The sequence below is a fragment of the Geotrypetes seraphini genome, chromosome 10, assembly GCF_902459505.1.
Source record: "Geotrypetes seraphini chromosome 10, aGeoSer1.1, whole genome shotgun sequence".
NCBI lineage: Eukaryota > Metazoa > Chordata > Amphibia > Gymnophiona > Dermophiidae > Geotrypetes > Geotrypetes seraphini.
The window spans coordinates 120,990,234-121,010,295 of record NC_047093.1 but is presented as its reverse complement, the minus strand read 5'-3'; the positions used below and the strand labels follow the sequence as shown (position 1 = coordinate 121,010,295).

At 44.0% G+C, this 20,062-nt stretch overlaps 1 protein-coding gene across 1 annotated transcript in view; it reads left to right on the top strand.

The window, feature by feature from the left end:
- The window catches only part of SHANK1 (SH3 and multiple ankyrin repeat domains 1), a 94,938-nt gene extending 80,508 nt beyond the window's left edge, over positions 1-14,430 (top strand). Inside the window, exons 20-22 of the mRNA XM_033961279.1 lie at positions 6,823-6,943; positions 8,556-11,013; positions 11,765-14,430. Of these exons, the coding sequence (XP_033817170.1) occupies positions 6,823-6,943; positions 8,556-11,013; positions 11,765-12,335 (3,150 nt within the window). The 3' untranslated portion in view covers positions 12,336-14,430. The remainder of the gene's footprint in view (positions 1-6,822; positions 6,944-8,555; positions 11,014-11,764) is intronic.
- Positions 14,431-20,062: the final 5,632 nt, after the last annotated feature.

Genomic DNA, 20,062 nt, shown 5'->3' with positions numbered 1-20,062 from the left:
AAATGGATTGTAGTACCTCCCTGTTTAAGGTCCACTCATGAGGGTCGAGCTTTCGACCGAGGGAATCTGCAATGACATTCATTTTCCCTGGAATGTAGACTGCTTGTATCTCTGTAGAGAGGGAAAGAGCAAAAGTCCAGAGACTATGAGCCTCTCTGCAAAGGGGCCAGGATCCGGAACCCCCTTGTTTGTTCAGATATAACATGGCGACCTGGTTGTCTGTTTGAATTAACAGGCGTGTATTGTGCACATACTTGCTGAATGCTCTGAGGGCATAATAAATTGCCCGAAGTTCTAGTAGGTTGATGTGGAAGCGAAATTCCTTTTCTGACCAGATCCCTTGAGTCTGAAGGTGACCAAGATGAGCTCCCCATCCCTTGTTGGAGGCATCTGTAGTCATGGTGAGAAGAGGAGGTGGAGGCTGGAATGGGCATCCTTGTTTGAGGGCTGGAGACTGAATCCACCAGGATAGGGATTCTTTTACTTTGCTTGAAAGCAGGATCAAGGTGTGCAGAGACTGGGAATGTTGATTCCAGTTGAGTTTGAGATGCCATTGCAGAGGACGCATGTGCAGTCTGACATGTGGCACTAGAGGAAGAGATGCCGCCATGTGGCCCAAGAGATGCAATATGTCGCGTGCTGAAAGAGCGGAAATTTGTTGCATTTGATGTGCCAGAGTGATGATTGTTTGATGATGGTCTTCTGACAGATAAGCTCGTGCAGTGAGAGTGTCGAGTCGGGCGCCTATATACGTGAGGCAATGTACAGGTTGTAGGTGTGATTTTTTTGAAATTGATGAGAAAACTTAGCTCTTGGAGAGAATGCACTGTGTCTTGAATGGTCAGCAAGAGCTGTTCCTTGGAGTGAGCTACTAGGAGCCAGTCGTCAAGATAATGTGATGTCGTTTCCGGAGGTCGGCTGCTTCCACTGCTAGACATTTTGTGAAAACGCGTGGTGCTGATGAGAGGCCGAAAGGCAAAACCTTGTACTGGTAATGTTTGTTGAGACACATGAATCTGAGGAATTTCCAGTGGGCAGGATGAATCTGGATATGTGTATATGCATCTTTGAGATCCAGGGTGGCTAACCAATCGTTCTGGCTGATCAGAGGAAAGATTGTTGACAGAGAGATCATGCAAAACTTTTCTGATATGAGAAAATAAAATTCAATGGACGAAGGTCGAGGATAGGTCGGAGACCTTGTGTCTTCTTGGGAATGAGAAAGAATTTGGAATAGAACCCTTGGAACTGTTCGTGGTGAGGTACTTCCTCTATTGCGTTGTTCTGTAGCAATGATGCAACCTCTCTGGTCAGCTGCGGAATGTGATGATGTGGGATTTTGGACGGTGGAGGAAGGTGGGAATTGATGTGACGAGGCTGGAAATTGAGTGAATAGCCTTGAAAGATGATAGGACTCACTGGTCTGTGGTGGAAGAAGGTCAAAACTAGGAGTAGTTTTGAGTGGGGGTAGCTGAGTCGTTGACTGTTGCTTAAGGTCTCGAGGGCTCTGTTTCTGTGACACTGGAAAAGATTGATTCCGTAATGGAGGAGGGCGAGAGTAGGGAGTAAAACGCCTCCTAGGGTAATATTGCTGGAAGAATTGTTGATGGTATGATTTCTGGAATTGTAAAGAAGAGGAAGACTTACGGTAAGATTGTAGATTATCTTGAGCATCTGCAGACAGCTCTCGCATAGCTGTAGAATCTTCTTTAAGTTATGAGACTGTAGCTTTAACTTACTCACCAATCTATCATGTAGATCCAACCTGAGGTCTGAGGCTTTGAGCCATGCTGAGCGATGAACCACAATTGCTACCGCTGCTGTTCTGGAACTTGGTAGACCTTACGTCCGATTGAGTCGAGGAAGCGGTGATCCTTCCCTGGAGGTGAGTTGAACTGGCTTTTTGAAGATTTGGCCTTGTGGATGGCTGACTCTGTTACCATGGAGTGGTGTGGAAGTTATTGTACATCGTGATCAGGTGCCTGCTCAACCTTATATTTTGCCTCCAGACATCTGGAGAAAGTAGAGACAGACTGGGTTTTTTTCCAATTAGCTAATTGTAGGTCTTGAAGAATCTGATGCACTGGGAGCGACACCATGCCCTTTGAAGGAGTTTTACAAGACTGCAGGATCGCCTGGAAATCCTTCTTATCTGCTGGAGTGACTGCTTGAGAAAGGCTAAGAAGGTTGGAGACCTTTTGGAGAAATTTAGGATATGAGTAGTCATCCCCTTGGTCTGGTTGCAGCGTAGGCTGAATAGGGGAGGGAGGATCCGCAGCTGCTGTGGTGGCATCAGGAGAATCGACCCAGTCATGTGAAGGAGAAGATTGTTGTTGAGGAGAAGGACAGAGCGACGTATGAGGGGACCAGAGAAGATTCAGTGGATCACCAAGAGGGTCTGGACAACAGACGTCTGAAGACTGACACTGGTCGGTCTGAAGAGGCTGAACTATCATTGAAAGTGCTGGAGAAGGAGTGCTGTTTTGAGGAAGAGAGGATCTGTCTCTTATGAAATCCTGTAACAGTGAGAAGAAATCCTGAAGAGTCCCCATAGGGGTTTGAGATACAGCTGTGGATGGAATCTGTGACAGAGCTGGCTGTTTAGGTGAGGAAATTCCCTCAGCCACTGTGGGAGGAGAAACAGCCCTCTTTCTTGACTTGGAAACAAACTAGCATGCTGCATGTCAGTAGCTCTGGAAGACATGTTGAGAGCCAACTGCCTGCTGAGCTTCACTCCTGAGAGGCACAGACACCGGCTGTAATGTAGAACCTTTGCTTGCTGTGGAAACTGGCAAAGAGGCAGTTCTTTCAGCCTTTGTTGCTTTCTTTTTTGAAGTTCCCGCTGCAGCCGTCTTCTTTTTGTCAGACGGCTGCAGCAAGGAAGACTTGCCTGCCCCCGGCGGTGCTGTTGAGAGCCCTGAGGGAGAGGAGGCACGACAGACGTAAGCAGCCTCGGCGAGCTTCCAGCACCAGTGGCGGTAAGTGCAGCCGGGATAAAGCTCAAATCCATCAGCCCAACTTCGCAGTATGTAAACCGCTGATTTTAAGGAAAACAGTTACCGCAATTGAAGTATCAATAATCGCGGTACGCTGGTAATTGTGAAGAAGTTCCGTTCTGTGAGGAAAGTCCGGTTTGAAAAGTTCTTTTGGGTTTTTTTTTTTAAATTTAAAGATGATCCTAGCGGAAGAACCTCTGAGGTATTGAAGTTGATTTTGAGAGTGATGTCAATTATTATATAGTGTTTTTGTGGTTAGTCAGGCAAGGCAGAGGGGAGAGAACGACCTGTTTAGTTGGGATGGAAAAAAGAACTGTCAAACTTGGGGGTGGAGCTACACAGGCAAGGTGGCTGCACATGCTCAGTAGGTTAAAAAAATAAATAAATCTACTGTACTAGAGGAAAGTTTCCACGGCGCAGGCTCAGTCCAGGGATTTCACCTTCAAGTGGGGCTGCATTACCATGCTTGTCTATCGGAGAAAGTCATAGTTCACTTATCCGGATAGCTTGGCGCTATTTGCTATTTCGGCAACCTCTCTGGTGAAATCAAACATAAATGTGAATAATTTCTGAATGTGAGTAAAACTGCGGTCCTGTTGAGTCAACCCCCCCCCCCCCCCCCACTCGAGTTTCGTCCACCATTGCTTCTTCAGGAGGGAACGCTTTTTATGGCCACAACTTACTGGATCTCGCGCAAACCTTACAAACCAGAGAACGCTAGTTGAATGCTTCTTTGGTCTATGAGGGGGTAATTGTAATGGATTTGAACATAAAATAGCATTTTAAGGGCAGTCAGTAATATTTTTGTATCTGTTGGGTGCATAAGCAGAAGTGAACATATGTACACCTAAGCAGTACTCTGGAAACAGACACCGAACGTACACAACTCGTATCACCTAAGCACTGCTCTCCAAAGTACTTACATAGTGAATGGGGAGTTAAGTGACAGGCTCAGGATCATGAGGGGCAGCAGAGGACATTACACTGAGATTCACTGCTTTTAACTATTCACAGGAAGATTTTCAAAACTAAAATCTGCCTTTAATGTGCTCACTAAACCGGTTCCATCTAGTGTAACTTGCATGTATTTTAATGGTGGATTATCAAAACAGCTTACTGTGGTCTTTTCCGAGTTTCCTGGCAGTCTCCGATACTGCCATGCAAATTTAATACAACGAGGTCATGAATATTAAAATGGTAGCAAAAGGATCACTCTGGGCAATTCCCTAACCTTGTTGTGCCACATTTGCAGCCAAAATTTACTGACAGATTTGAGCTGTCTTAGCCATACTTTCTGATCAGTGCCTGAGCGCTCAGATCCCCTCCACCATGCAAATTTAAAAAAACAAACAAACCCCAAATCGAAGATCAGCAGGAGAGATGCCCACTTTCTCCTGCCGCATCGCATAACCTCCAGACACCCACCCTTGGCAGTGGGAGAGTTGTCCACTCCCTTCTGCTGTTGCAGCGACCTTAAGCAACTTGGGCCAATCAGAGCCTTAGGCCCCTCCATAGCGAATCCCAAAATGCACTGGGAAGGCCCGCCATTTTGTAAGAGGCAGGCCTGCTAGCTGGAGCGGGGTAGGTTTCCCTCCAGACAAACTTCCTGAATAAGGTAGCTGGAGGGGGGGAATCATTGAGGGCAAGGTGGGAGTTGTTGGGGGGGAAATGTTAGGCAATGTTGGGAGGAAGTGGGCATCCCTCCTGCTGCAGTGGGGGTAAAGTCGAGGGATTGAGCGAGTGCGGTGGGAGACAGTGGGCATCTCTCCTGCTGCAGTCATCGATTTGTTTTTGTTTTTTTTAATATGTGGGTGTATTCTGCGCATGTACTGATCACTACCACCAGCGACTCATCTCAAGTGAACATCCGCAAACCTCATTTGCATGCGGGGTCTTTTGAGAATGACTCGCCTTTTTGAAATCGTTACAATAGCGAGCTGAGTAGCAGCCCATCGGATTTTACCATGAAGTTTTGAGAATCTTCCCCTAAATGACTCATATACCAGCCCTAACTAATAATATAATAATAATAATAATAATTTATTTTTATATACCGCCTAATCAGCAGTTCATAGCAGTTTACACAATTAGATACACAGCATACAATATAATAAAAACTAACATCATACCTAATAAAATTCTAAGTAACTAATACAGGCATTAAAACTGATGAATAAGGATAACACGATGTAGACTAAAATAAGCACTAATAAAAAAAAAGAGGACATAATGACAACATGATAATATAAAAAGTCAATAACGTATATTATATTGTTTAAATAAGTGGGTTTTAAGATCTTTTCGAAATTGATAGGTAAGAAATGGAGAGATAAGAAGATTCAAACATGAATTCATTAATCCTGCTTGGAATGCTAAGGTCCTATCCAAGAATTTTTTGTAACGACATGCATTTGCTGAAGGAAAATAAAACTAACCAGATCTACGGATAGTTTTCTTAAAAAAAATGAAAATGAGAAATGAGGTAAGCTGGTGCTAAGCCAAATAAAACTTTAAAACAAATGCATCTAAATTTAAATAACACTCGAGCCTCAAACGGTAGCCAGTAAAGCTTTTGATAATATACACTGATATGATCATGTTTTTTTGGCTAGTGGTTATTTTATACAATCCCAGATAAATAACATTACAGTAATCCAATATTGAAAGGATTGAAGATTGAACTAGGATTTTAAATGATATAAAGTCAAAATATTTCCTAATAGTACTCGGCTTCCAGAGGACAATAAAACATCTCTTAACCAGTGAATCTGTATGAGCCTTAAAAGATAAAGACCGATCTAAAATAACCCCTAAAAATTTCAGCGTAGGGGATATCGAATAAGATTGACCGTTTAAAAGTAGAGTTGTTTCAGTAATTTTTTCATTAGGACTAGCTAGAAAGAATTTTGATTTACCTGGATTTAATTTCAATCTAAATGTAGATGTCCAAGTTTCCACTTGCGTATGAATAAAAGCTATGTAATTTAACACTTCTGAAGTGAATTTGGTTAAAGGGATAAGTATTGAAATGTCATCTACGTAAACATAAAATTTTACTTGTAAACTATGTAATAAATAACATAAAGGTGCTAAGTAAACATTAAATAAAGTTGGAGAAAGTGGTGAACCCTGAGGGACTCCACTTTCATTTACCCATCTGGTAGAGTATTGTCCAGCACTGACTACCTGGTAAGATCTATTTTTCAAGAACCCTAGAAACCAATTCCACACCCTACCTGAAATTCCGATGGTCTCTAACTGTTGAGAATTTCTAGAAAAATTTCTCTGAGTATCAACCTGGCACAATTAAACTGTAATTGTGGTGAATATGCTGTGGGATATAATGTGACTGACCTAAGCTGGTATAGGTGCTCTGTGTGCAGTGGCATTGGAAGTGGGGGAGTGGCAGGTGCCATCTTGGTGAGAGCACTGGTACCATTCCACGCTCCCGCCCTCCCACCCCTCTACCTCTTTAGGTCTTCGCCAGCATGATCAACTTGTCTGACTTGCTGCTCACTCTGGTCTGGCTCCCCTCTGAAATCATTTCCGGGTCACAGGGCCAGGAAGTGACATCATAGGGAAAGCCAATGCCAGCTGGAGAAGCTGCCTGCCCTGGGAAAGATTTTAAGTGGTGTGGGGTGTGCGGAAAAAGTATAGGGTGGGGGGAGTGCCACTGCCCATGGCTCCTCCTACCCTCGCTATGCCACTGTCTATGTGGAATACAGTAGCATGTAAAATAGGTCTCAGGGAACACAGCTTAGAGAACTTGAGTTTATCTGAATAGACCTCTGACTGTCTTCCTTTTCTCTGCTTTGTTTCTGTCTAGCCAAGTTTTGACAAGCATCGGCTAGGGGCAGCATCTCAGAGTCCAAAGTCAGTCTATGAGAGGCCCTCATACCTGTCCTCCAGTCCTTCTCAAACGCTGATGCTGCGTCAGAGATCAATTGGTAAGGTACAGCCAGGCCAGCCGAAGGGAGGCGTGAACCTGCTTACAGGTCTGAGACATCCATACATGTGACCTTGCCTGACCTGAAAAGGTCATCCTAGCTCCATTCTGAATTTTGGAGCCAGTGATTGGGCTCTTCACTCTTATAAACAGTGCTAATGATAACCTATGTGAGGGTACGGTTTAAGTTACCTGCGTTGATGCCAGGGCCATGGGTGAATTCAATAAGGTTACACAAAGGCATTCACTGGTGATAGAAAAAAATCCTTGCAGACACTGGCACCTACTTTTCTCTGGGGGGATCTTGTTCCAGCCAAAAGAATGCATCAATTCTGTAAAGAGGTGCCATATTTAGGCACTTAGGTGTCTATTGGAATCCTATCCTATAAAGGAAAGTAGGCGTCTATTGGAATCCTATCCTATAAAAGAAAATAGGCGTCTATTGGAATCCTATCCTATAAAAGAAAATAGGCGTCTATTGGAATCCTATCCTATAAAGGAAAGTAGGCGTCTATTGGAATCCTTTCTTATAAAGGAAAGTAGGCGTCTATTGGAATCCTATCCTATAAAGGAAAGTAGGCAACTATTGGAATCCTATCCTATAAAGGAAACTCATTGGAATCCTATCCTATAAAGGAAACTAGGCATCTATTAGAATCCTATCCTATAAAGGAAAGTAGGCATCCATTGGAAACCTATCCTATAAAGGAAAGTAGGCGTCTATTGGAATCTTATCCTCTAAAGAAAAGTAGGCATCTATTGGAATCCTATCCTATAAAGGAAAGTAGGAGTCTATTGGGATCCTATCCTATAAAGGAAAGTAGACGTCTATGGTAATCCTATCCTACAAAGGAAAGTAGGCGCCTATTGGAATCCTATCCTACAAAGGAAAGTAGGCGTCTATGGGAATCCTATTTTATAAAGAAAAGTAGACATTTATTGGCATCCTATTTTATAAAAGAAAGTAGGTGGTTACTTTCCTTCATCAAGCACTAATGAAATTGGATTTGTATACACGCATGAGTTTAGATGTGAGCACTTGGGTAAATGTTCACATTTAAGTTTGTGTTATACACGCATGAGTTTAGATGTGAGCACTTGAGTAAATGTTCACATTTAAGTTTGTGTTATTTGCACCTTCTCAATACTCTGCACATGTGAACGCCTACCTGCAAAATATATGCTTACTGAAATTGTGTGCTTACAGAATAGCATGTAGTGAGATGATTATTTATGAGTATAAGTGGCTAAAAATAGCAGCATTTATGCACATCCTTGCATGCAACTCCTTATAGAAATACCTCCCATGTGCCTAGTTTCACAGTGAGATCCCCACTCTGATCTGAGCCCCCAGAAGCCTGTTCATTTATGAATAATGCATGTAATTTACCTGGAAATGGGTTTGAGAATTGCCCATTACCTCAAATGGTTTCCCAGAGGAAGACTCCTCTGATCAGCTTGTTAATTTTATTTATTAACAGCTTTTGATATACCACCCTTCTAGGTGAAATGAAATTAAAATAGTTTTGCTAGCTACCATCATTCTCCCAAACCTTGGTGCTTCATTTCTATCACATGGATGTGTCTCTAGAATCTCTCTCTCTTTCTTGCAGGCTCAGTAGACGATGAGAAGCCCTTCCTAGCGACTCCTTCTGTGAAGTTTAGTCGCAGTCTCTCTGTGCCGGGCTCTGAAGACATCCCACCTCCTCCAACAACATCTCCCCCAGAGCCACCCTTGAATTCAAGCCTTAACTCTGCCCGTGTGAACCCAAGTGTGCGGTCTGCTTTTAACGCCAGCTCTGAAGCTAAGGTATATAACACTGCCTCTCGCCAAGAGAGTGACTTGTATGAACATCAAGCAAGAAGGCAGCCCAGGCAGCGGGAAAAGGCACCATTTTACCGCCGGGATTCGGAGCCTGGAGCAGATGGTCGTGCACACATGAATGCAGTTTCTCAGCCCAATGCAAGAGGCTGGAGGGGACAGCCCCAGGAGCTCCGTTACGTCAACCTTCCTGGAAGGTCAGCCAGCACGGCCATGTATGTGCCCGCCAAAGCAATGCGTCGGAAAGGGCAACTGATTAAGCAGATCAAGGTGGAGGACAAGCAGCAGGCAAAGTCACAGGAGAAGAACTCTATCCCCATCCCCACCATCATTATCAAAGCCCCATCCACAAGCAGCAGCGGCCGGAGTAGCCAAGGGAGCAGCATGGAGGCCGAGAACCAGTCAGACCCCATCCCCTCCTTGGAATTGCACGAGGGCATAGATTTCACCAGCCAGTTTGGTGCGGCCCTTGTTGGCGCTGCTCGTCGAGACCGAGAGTGGTACAGTGAAGCCCGTAGGAAATCAGCCCTCTTTTTGTCCACTGACATGGCCGATGAGACGGATGCTGTATCTGTACCACTGCCAAGGCTCCAACACTCAAAATCCATTGATGAGGGCATGTTTGCTAGTGAACCGTATATGCACCTTAATGTCCCATCCAACTTTGGGTTACCTAGCAATATTGAGCTTAGCGGTGGGTATTCTAACCAGCCCAAAACTGGCAAGGTGTCTGGCTCCAGTACCACTAGTGCCTTTAGCACGGTAGGTTCCACATTTTTACCACATCTCCAGGCACGTCCTGCAGGGATTGTGACCGGTAACTTGATACATCCTTTGACTGGAAAGATCTTGGCCCCTAGTTCACCCCTGGGTCTTGCACTAGCAGCCAGAGAGAGGGCACTGAAGGAGTCCCAGCAGCAAAGCCGGAATGACGTGGAAGAGAGGAAGTCTCGGCCCTCATCACCATGTTTCAGTGAATCATGCAGATCTCCCTCAGAGTTCTCTGGAAGCTCTGCTCGGAAGCTCTGGGGAGCAGGGCTAGACCAGGGCAAAGAGATGGACACCAAGTCTTGTATAGAGAAAAAGTCAGAAGAGACCCATAGGCATGAGCCATCAAATTTAATGCTGCTGCGTGGTGTGGATCAAGGACGAACCTGGGAGAAAAAGGGGGAGGAGAGCGAGAAGGCAGAATTGCATGTGCGCTTCATAGAGGAGACGGAGGAGAGGGGAGATGAGAGGAACTCAACTGGGAAGCATGACAGGAAGGAAGGTAGACTTTCTTCTGCAGTCGCCCATCCTTCCTTCTCTAACACAAATTCTGACCCCAACCAGCCTGGCAAAGAGGCCAATGGCCTTCCTCTCCTAGTTCTTCCTCCCCCAGCACCTTCTATTGATGCCGATGATGATTTTCTCTTCACGGAGCCTCTTCCCCCTCCCTTAGAGTTCTCAAATAGCTTTGATAAACCAGAATCTCCACCGAGTGCAGCAACAGGAGGAAACACACTGCCTGCTCCTGTACCTCCATCATTCGACACCGGCATTACTCCCACCTTAGATTCTACAACTTCAAGCCTGACATCCTATGACAGTGAAGTGGCCACTCTGACCCAGGTTGCCCCTGAACCAAAAGAACCTCATGTCAACTTTTCATCTGTGGTGTCGGCCATCCAGATTCCCGCCTGTGATCCTGTGGAGACAGTGACAGACTCTGGGATTGAGGAGATTGACAGCCGAAGCAGTAGTGACCACCACCTTGAGACGATTAGCAGCGTCTCTACTCTGTCTAGCATGTCTGGCCTTTCAACTGAAGGGACAGAATTGCTGGACACCTATATCACCTATCTGGATGGGCAAGCTTTTGGGACAGATAAGGCACCATTTCAGACCAAGATTCGATCCAGAACATTCCCAAGCAGGGCCCCAGGACTACTCAGGGATCCTACTACTGCCACCAACTGCACCATTTCTATAGCACCCTGCACAGACAATGTCTACACTCTTACCCCATCTCAGGGGTCTTCACTGTGTACTCCTCCAGAGCCTTCAAAAGAGGCCCAACGGAAGTCCCCAACACTGTCCTGGGAGGAATGTCCCCAAGGAAAGATGTCTCCAGTATCTAACATGAAGTCTAGCATCATGAATGAGCTCAGCTCCAAGCTTCAGCAGATGAGTGGCATGTCATGGTCCAGACCAGCAGAGTCAGCAGTCTCCTTCAGTGTGGACAGACCTAGCTCCTTGCAGAGACACAGGTAGCTGTCACATGTCAGGTTCTAAAATAGTATGTGTGGGCTGGGAAGACTTATCTATATATCTGGTGCACTACACTCAGGTTGAGAAGAGAGAGAGGGGGATTTCCAGTCATTCATGCAGAAGGAAGGTGTGTGCCTGAAGATCTTCATGTCAGAGAGAGAGAAAGAGAGAGAAGTTGTGGGTCTGGGGATCCTTAGAGAGTCATAGATTTAGGGAGAGGAGGTGTGATTGTGGATCTTCAGAGGGTCACAGATTGAGGGAGAGGCTATTTGACTGTGAATTCTCAGTGGGTCACAGATTGGAAGAAGTGGTGTGATTGTAGATCCTCAAAGATTGAGGGAGAGGAGGTTTGACTGTGGATCTTCAGGAAGTCACAGATTGAGGGAGATGAGGTGTGTCTGTGGATCCTCAGAGGGTCATAGTTTGAGGGAGAGGTGTGACAGTGTCACAGATTGAGGAAGAGGCTATTTGACTGTAAATTCTCAGTGGGTCACAGATTGGAGGAGGTGTGATTGTAGATCCTCAGAGGGTCACATATTGAAGGTCATAGACTGAGGGTCATAGATTGAGGTAAAAGAGGTGTGATTGTAGATCCTCAGAGGGTCACAGATTGAGGGTCACAAATTGAGGTTCATAGATTGAAGGTCATAGATTGAGGTAGAAGAGGTGTGAGTTTAGAACCTCAGAGGATCACAAATTGAGTGTGAGGAGCTGTGATTGTAGATCCTGATTGGTTTTCATTTCTCTTAGGATGGCAGACGATTCTTCAGTCTCCTTGATTTCATCAAAACCTGTAAGCAGTTTGTACCACAACTGGCCCAAATCTCCACAGCAGATCCCAAAACATCCTAAGAGCGTGGACTTTGACATCCGTCCTGCACTGAGGCGAGCGCCCAGTCCTTCAACCCTCTCCACAGAGCAGAAGATAAGCCCTACGCCTCGCCCTTCCTCCCTCCCCATTTTACCTTCTGCCCCAGTGTATACTGGGGTGTTTGATCTACGTGGGTCTCCCACAGCTGCTGGCGATCCCTTCCCCATGTTTCCCTCTGGGTCACGCTCTCTGTCACCCACACACTTTTTGCCACCACCCACAGAGAAGGCATTCACTTCTAAGCCCCTTCCCTTCTGGACAAAGTTTGATGTGGCTGATTGGTTGGAATATTTGAACTTGGGGGAGCATCGTCAGCACTTTTTGGAGAATGAGATAGATGGCAGTCACCTTCCATCCCTGACCAAGGAAGATTATATAGATTTGGGAGTGACCCGTGTAGGTCACCGCATGAACATTGAACGTGCACTGAAGTTCTTCCTGGAGAGGTGATTAGGAAGATGTCCAACTGCCAAAGGAATTCCTCTTCCCCCCTCAGGACCTAAGAAATGGTGACCGTGGTGTGTTGCAGAGCAGGGGGTGCCATTCAGCATGTATATTAGGAAAAAAAAACTTCACATTACATAACAAGACATGCAATGATACTAAATATTACAAAAATGCAGAATTTTAATGACGGATTACGTCACCAGCCTGTGAGCAAAGGAAAGGGCGAGGCCGGGGTATTGCAATGGGACCTGACTGTCACATGCTGGGGAGAGGGACACTCTGCCTCCTGACGTCATCCCTATTATCAGTGATAATCCCTGACGTCATCCACCATCTTCTTTGAGCAACGCACAAGTTGGGAAAGTGGGAAAAAGACACAATGTCATGTGTTCAGCAAGCTGTCAGTGGGAGGGAGGCAGAGGAACAGGGAATGAGACGGGGATTGAGAGGGAAACACTGAAGAATGCAGGAGTGAGCGCTAAAGAGTGACCTCTCAAAAAGAGACTGCTCGTATGTGCTAGGTGAGAGAGCAGGAAGAGACTGCTCATGTTTCCAAAGAAAAAGAGCAAACGAATAGAGAGGAGACTGCTCATATCTGTAGGGAGAGGAAGGAGACACGGAAGGATAAAGAGAGGCCAAGATACAGGGAAGACAAAGTTTATGACCATGAGAAGAGAGAGAGCTCCAAGGAACGCAGTGGGATCACCCATACATGCATGAAAAGACTACTCAAACATGTGAAGAGTGCTCAACAAAGCACAGAGACTGCTCAAGAGAATACACCCCCAGAGCTCAAAATTGCAAAGATAGACGATTAGACAAATGAGGAGGGTAGAATGACAGTGGCGAGTGTGTTCTTCCTGGGCTGCTGAAGGGATGAACTCAAACCAGAGGGTGAGGGTTTGACAAAGTGAAAAGGACACGTGCCCTTTCCCTAGGGAGAGAGGAAGTCTGCAGTGGTATGGCAGAGTGTGGCACTTTTACTTAAAGGGCTGAGAACTGCATTTCTGTCAGTACGACTGTGTGGGAGACATTTCCGGTCCCCTGTCCTTTCGAGTGGCTTTATGAACCAGATTACTAGAAATACTACACAAGAGTCTTCTTACAGTGCCTGCTCCCAAAATATCATAGATATTAAAGGGACTACAGACTCATTCCCTATCCTTCCTGCAGATACACAAAGATTTAGCACCTCCCCCCCCCTAGAATATCATACAGACAGAAGAAATTATTGATGGATCTTTCTGTAATATCAAATGTACAAGACCCATCTCCCCTCTTTTAATATCATAAAAGGGTTGATGCATAATTTATAGTGGAAAAAAATTTTCTCTCAAAAAATGCACCGACACTGGAAATTATTTATTTTAAAAATGTATATACCTTATAAGGCCTATACGGTTTACATAAAAAACATACTTAAGATTGGACATTACATAGATGTTCAATAAAGCCTAAAGGGAAGAACACTTTGCTCTTCAAAAACCATCTCATACAAATCAAAAAAATCTATCGCATGAAAGCTTAAGCAGGTAATAACATTTACACATTATCTCATCATAAGAAAGCCTTTACCGTGTGTGACATCTACTTCTTAATGTTGCCACCATATGAGAGATGAGTGTAAGCGAGAAGCAAAAAGCATGACATTTGAAATCATCGTTTTATTAACAAACAAGTACAAAATGTTAGTTGTTTCACTAAACCAAGCACACTGGCTCTTTCCACATGGGAGTTGTAATTCTTTGGCTTAATTCTTTATTCATTTTTACATCTTATAACAAGTGTGTCAGAAAACAACATTTGAACACATACAATATCACTTGATTGTCTATCATAATCAATTCCCTCCCACCCCTATTCTTTCATATAATTCTGTACATCATGTACTCTAATATATATATTTATTCTATTAAACTAAACATTTAATACAAGATAAGAAATCCCTCCCCCCACCCCATACTTTGTAATTGTACCAATAAGGGGAAAATGAAATTTACTCATTACAGTAATCTATTAATGGTCCCCAAACCTTCTGTGTGGCTAACATTCTTTCCATCTTATATATGACATAGAGAATTCCACCAGAAACTGTAATTTAATCTACTCCAATTTTTCCAATTAAATGTAATTTGTTGAATGGCAACTCCTGTCATAAGTAATAGCTTATTATTTTTTGATGAAATTTGACTTTTCTTCCTCATTGACATTCCAAATAATATAGTAAATAATATAATATAATATAGCTTGTAATTCTGATTTGACAGTTTTGTTATTTACAATGGCTGACCTACTATTCCGATGCTGATTTCAGTGGGGATCTGGGATAGTCTTTTCGTGGAGCAGAGTTTGGACTGATGCCGATTCCGGTGATTAAAAAAAGTTGCTACTGCCATGAATTTCATTTCTGTATGAGCTATGTAGTGAAAACCTGGACTCCTGAGGAAGTCTATATGTGCCGAAATGTAGATCATGTCCTTATACGGCATTGTTCCCACTTTTGGTTGTAGACGTTTTTTGTCTGGTGACAACCCCGCCCCTCCCCCCCACACCCACCACCTTCTTTGTGTTGTGGACTTATGTTTAACTGTTAACATCCTTCAAAGCTTTGTCATGTAGGATTGTGGCATTGTGCAACCATTCTGGACGTTTCTCCCGTATTGCAGAAGTGACTTGTAATACTGTGCATTCACGGACAACCTGGGAGGCTACTTTGAAGGATGTTAACAGTTAAACAGTTTGTACTTGTATTTTGTTCTTCATGTTGTCATAATAAAACGATGATTTCAAATGTCATGTTTTATACTTCTCCCCTACCAGAGACCGCTGCACTCATCTCTCATCTGGTGGCAACATTTAGAAGTACATGTCATACATATTAGGTTTCCAGTGTTGGCGCATTTTCGAGAGAAAACCAATAATTGCCATGACTTATGAATCAACCCTCGTACATACAAGAGGGGCTTCAGACACATCTCCCCTTCTAATATCTTACATACAAAAGGGACTTTTGACCCATTTCTCCTCCTTTAATAGCATATATGCAAGAGAGACTTATCATCCTTCTCTCCTAATATCATACATACAAGAGGGACTTTTGGTCCATCCCCGCCCCACCAGAATATCATTCTTGCAAGAGGGACTTCTGATCCAACACCCTCTTCCTGTAATATACGTATATACACAAGGGATTTCTGACCCTTTTCTCCTCCTCTTTCTATATCACACTTACAGGAGAAACTTCTCATCCATCTGCCCTTGCAATACCACATGTTACAAGAAGGATTCTGAACCACCCCCTTCCTTCTCTAATATTACACATAGAAGAGGGACTTTTTACCCATCTCCCCTTCTAATATCACACATACAATATCTGACCCATCATCTCTTTTCATACTGTCATGAAGCATGTAACTCCCACTCCCTTTCTCCAGACTCAAAAGGCTACAGAGACATGGACGGCTTTGGACCAGCTGCACTTGGTAAGGTTTATTCTGCTTTTGACACCCTCAGGCTGCTGTTATATTAGGTGTATGGGTGGTGTTCGCTGGTGAGGCTGTTTGTTCCTCGTCCCTTCCAAATTCTTTCTAGCTGCCAGAATGTAAAATGGGGCAGAGGAACTCAGGATTTTGAGTGCAGAGTAACAGCCTCCTTCCAAGACAAGTTTATAGATGGAAGCAGCACCTCCTTTCTCTGCTCCCTTCTGACTCTGATCACTGTCTGAGATGCATTCACTGTTCTCTCTCTGGTACGCACCTACCCCTGCTGTCTCTCTCTCTCATACTCATTGACTTCTAGCTGTGCTTTCTCTCTTGGGTACATGCTAATCTATGGCAGTGCTCTGCTGTCTGGTTGTTGACCTTTCTCCCATCCGTGTACCTCCTCTGTCACGCGTGCTCCATTTCATTTATTTGAAGATCATATTGATGAAGGAACATGAAAGAAAGGAGAGATGTTGAGCTTAGTGACAGCTGCCTCTGTTTCTTGAGGTAAACCCTTCTGTTCACACCTTGATAGACTGGCTAGTGGATCTCTATAGCAGGTTCTGTGCATGTATCTGTTCTTTCTCTGTGCCCCTCTGGTCTCACAGTTCACCTCAGACCAGGTGAAGGGTGTGGATCAGTCACTTCCGTCAGTGACCCCCCACTTTCATGATGTCAGGAGCGTACACAATGATTTGTTGAGGGTTTGGAGACTCCCCTCATTTCTTGAATGCACCTGTGTGGCGTCTATAAGGGCTTTTAAATACTACTGCATCTTGTCTCCTATTTAGGAGTGGAGGGTAGTTATGCTGAACAGAATTTATGTATGGATATATACATTATATATATAGAGAGAGAAGGAAAGATTGATACATACATATACATATATGGTGTGTATATATAGATATATATATATATATATGTGAAGAATGTCTTCCAAATGTTAAAGGGGTTTATAATTTGGGCTGGATGGTGTAGATACTTTTGTGGTTCTCAGCTTTTCACACTCTGGTACCAGGGGGGCCTGGGTTGCAAAAGATTCAGAGGCAAGAAATTGGACCCCAATTTTTTACAAACCCTGGAGATTTCATATTAGACTATGAGCATTTCCCCAGCTTGTGCAACTTGTGTTGATGATGGGGGTGTTGAAGTAGGAATGACTGAGATCTGTCTCCATCCTGTTGCTGGGTGGTGTGTGTATGTATGTTGAGGGGGGGGGGGAGGGGATATTTACCATGATTTGTACTCACATTGCCGCCTTCGAAGGTATAAACTGGAGATCCACCAGGCACTGTGCTGTCTGTGCCACTCTGCTGCCAGAGCACTGATTTCCTGCAGGATGCTTGGGGAGTAGAAGTGGTCTATAAAACAGTTTAGAGGGATTTGTAGTTGAAATTTGCTGCTGATTATAGAACATACGGCATATCCAGTTTGCCTATTCACACCAACTGTTCAGTCTCTACATCCACTTCTTCTCCTTCGGAGATCCTCAGTGCTTGTGCTATGCTTTCCTATCAAAAACACTATCAGAATACAAGAAAACATGGGGTACACACTGTAAATTAATTGGAGAGATCAAAGGATTGTTGAGTCTTGGCCATTGGTTTGGAGGCAGAAATTAGATAAACCATATGGCTTTTGTGGACCCAAGGTGAATATTCACTCCTTATCTGCACACTGTTCAATCAGTCTTTCAGACCCTGATCCCAGTCATACAAGATTTAGTAATTAAACCTAATGTAGCAGGTATCTGGATAGGAATAAAATAACAGCTCAGGAACATTCTCTCAAGTTCCTGTACGGGCGCCATTTTTGAACATTTGGTTCTTGGTAAATGTCCTATTTGGAGAGGCAGATTTATGGGACTCCAGAAAAAATGTTGTGGTGTTGGATTTAGAGGACATAGGGAAACTCTTCTTTGATGCCCCATGCTCCTACATACATAGACAAGAATGGTTAAGAAATAAGTCCACAGCACACAGGTAATATACAAGTGAAACTCCTTCTTTGGGGTGTGTGAGGATTCCTTTTTTTCTAACCCCTTCAAGCACTTCAGGATACCACCACCCAGCCTGATTTTAGCCCCTCGCCATTGGACTCTTCACTGTTTTTAGCAGGATTTTATTCCTGATCAAAATGCCTCTAGCTTTTCCCCCAATTCCCTGGTTTATTGGGTGCAGGCTCTTTGCACTTGGCAGTCCTATCACTGGGAATTCTTCTTCTGCCTTGTCAAAGCTTTACCCTAGAATTCATACAAGAACACTCTCGTATACAAATATTTCTATAGTAGCAATATACTGGAGTGGTAGATGATTTGTTTCCAGCTCTACAGATATGATACCACTGGAGAAGCAAATGTGGCAAATAGCCCTGGTACTTCCTGATCTGCCAGCTCCCACTGATTCATCAGTGTTGGGACAGTCATATCTGCTGCTGTCTCTCTGTCAGTTCAAGAAATGCCATATGGTGGAGAGGCAGGCCCAAGATGCTGTCATTTCTCCTCAATAGCAGAAGAGCCAGCTTTGAGTGACAGAATACAAACTCTTATACTCTACTACACTGTCATTTGGTACGACCATAGTTCTTCAAGCAGATGTGTGCCTCTGATCAGCTGTGCATGTGTGCAGCACCATGAAAACTCTCTGTACTGTACAAGCATGCCACCTGTTTGTCTCAGGAACAAAGGCTTAATGGGTCCTTTCTGAGTAAAGTGGAATCAATTAAGTGAAGTCCTAAGATGCCACTTCCAGAGCAGATACCTTCTTTTTTCCTAACCCAAAAGCATTACAAAGTCTGCCTTCTCTCTGAATCAGTCCTTCAAGGCCCCGTTGCGGTCTATGGATAATAGTGGCTGGCCCCATGGATGAGCGAATGTTCACAGACCCTGCCCCCTCCTCTCTTGTGAATGCACACTGACATGTGCCACTGCCGCATTTGTGCTTTGGATAAGATGGGAAGATGTGGTACAAAAGAGGGGGAGGATAATGGAGGTCTGCTATCATTTCTCTAATCAGCTGGGGTCATATGGTCTTGCTGGATAAAAGTTCGAGAAGGGCCTAGATTTATGCATGAAAATAGGGAAGGGCAACTCTAAGATATTTGTATTTCGTTTCATTTCCCATGTCATGCGCCCAGCATGGTCTTTGTCATTTTGAGGGAATGTCTTGACAGTGTACACATACAAAGAGGGCACACTTATCAGCAAATGAAAAAACATGGGATGTGGCCTTGCTTTTTCCTGCATTATTACAAGTGACAGTTCATCCCTTATACAAACATCCATGTGCAGTATACTGGATGTTGGCTTACAGATATATTCACTCATTATATCCCCTGGGCAAAGCTAAGAAAGTCTCATGGCCACAAATTACCCAGAAGCCCCTATGTTACAAAAGGATCATGGTATATATTAGGTGGGCCTGTATTACAGAGGAAATTATTACACAGCAGCCCCTGTGTTCCAAAAGTACCATGGGGTGCATTAATCAGAAAAGCCTGCTTTAGAGAGATAGGACACTTAGTACCTACTTATTCTCTAGGATTTATTCAGTCTCTGTAAAATTATCTAAAAGAACTTGGATGCTGGCACCAGCTGAATTGGCCAATGCAGGTTGGAAGTACAGGGTGATGCTGAGAAGACCACTTGAGCTGGAACAAGGACTTGACAGTACATCAGCCTGTCAGAAGTGGTGGAGGTTGTGACATAAATATTTGAGAGACAAAGCTATGTTTTGCATGTGACAAGCCAAAAGTGACATTTTCCTCCCCATCAGAATGAGGTTCATGAAACACGTGGCTCAGCAGGCTCTGTGTTATGGAGAGGATCATGGGAGACATAATTCTGCAAGCTCTGTGATACAGAGAGGATTATGAGATAAATTACCCAGCAGGCTCTATGTTACAAAGGGTCCCTGGAATACAGGCCACTGGTTACAGCAGGAGTGTCAGACATCAGTTCCAGAGGGCTGCAAACCAGTCAGATTTTCAGAATGTTCCTAATATGCATTCTTCCAATAGAAGCTATTGATAAATATAAATCTAAATTTTTATTATTCATAATTTTTACTATTACTTATATATCAATAAATATCCCCACGTGAACAATTATTTACATACATAATACAGTAAACCCTGCGAATTTGCGGTTCAGCATTTACGGACTCAGTCGTTCGCGGTTTTTCACTTCATCCGGCAGCCACTTTAACCAGGTGGTTGCTAGGACCGCGAAGACTTCTCTTCGTGGACAGG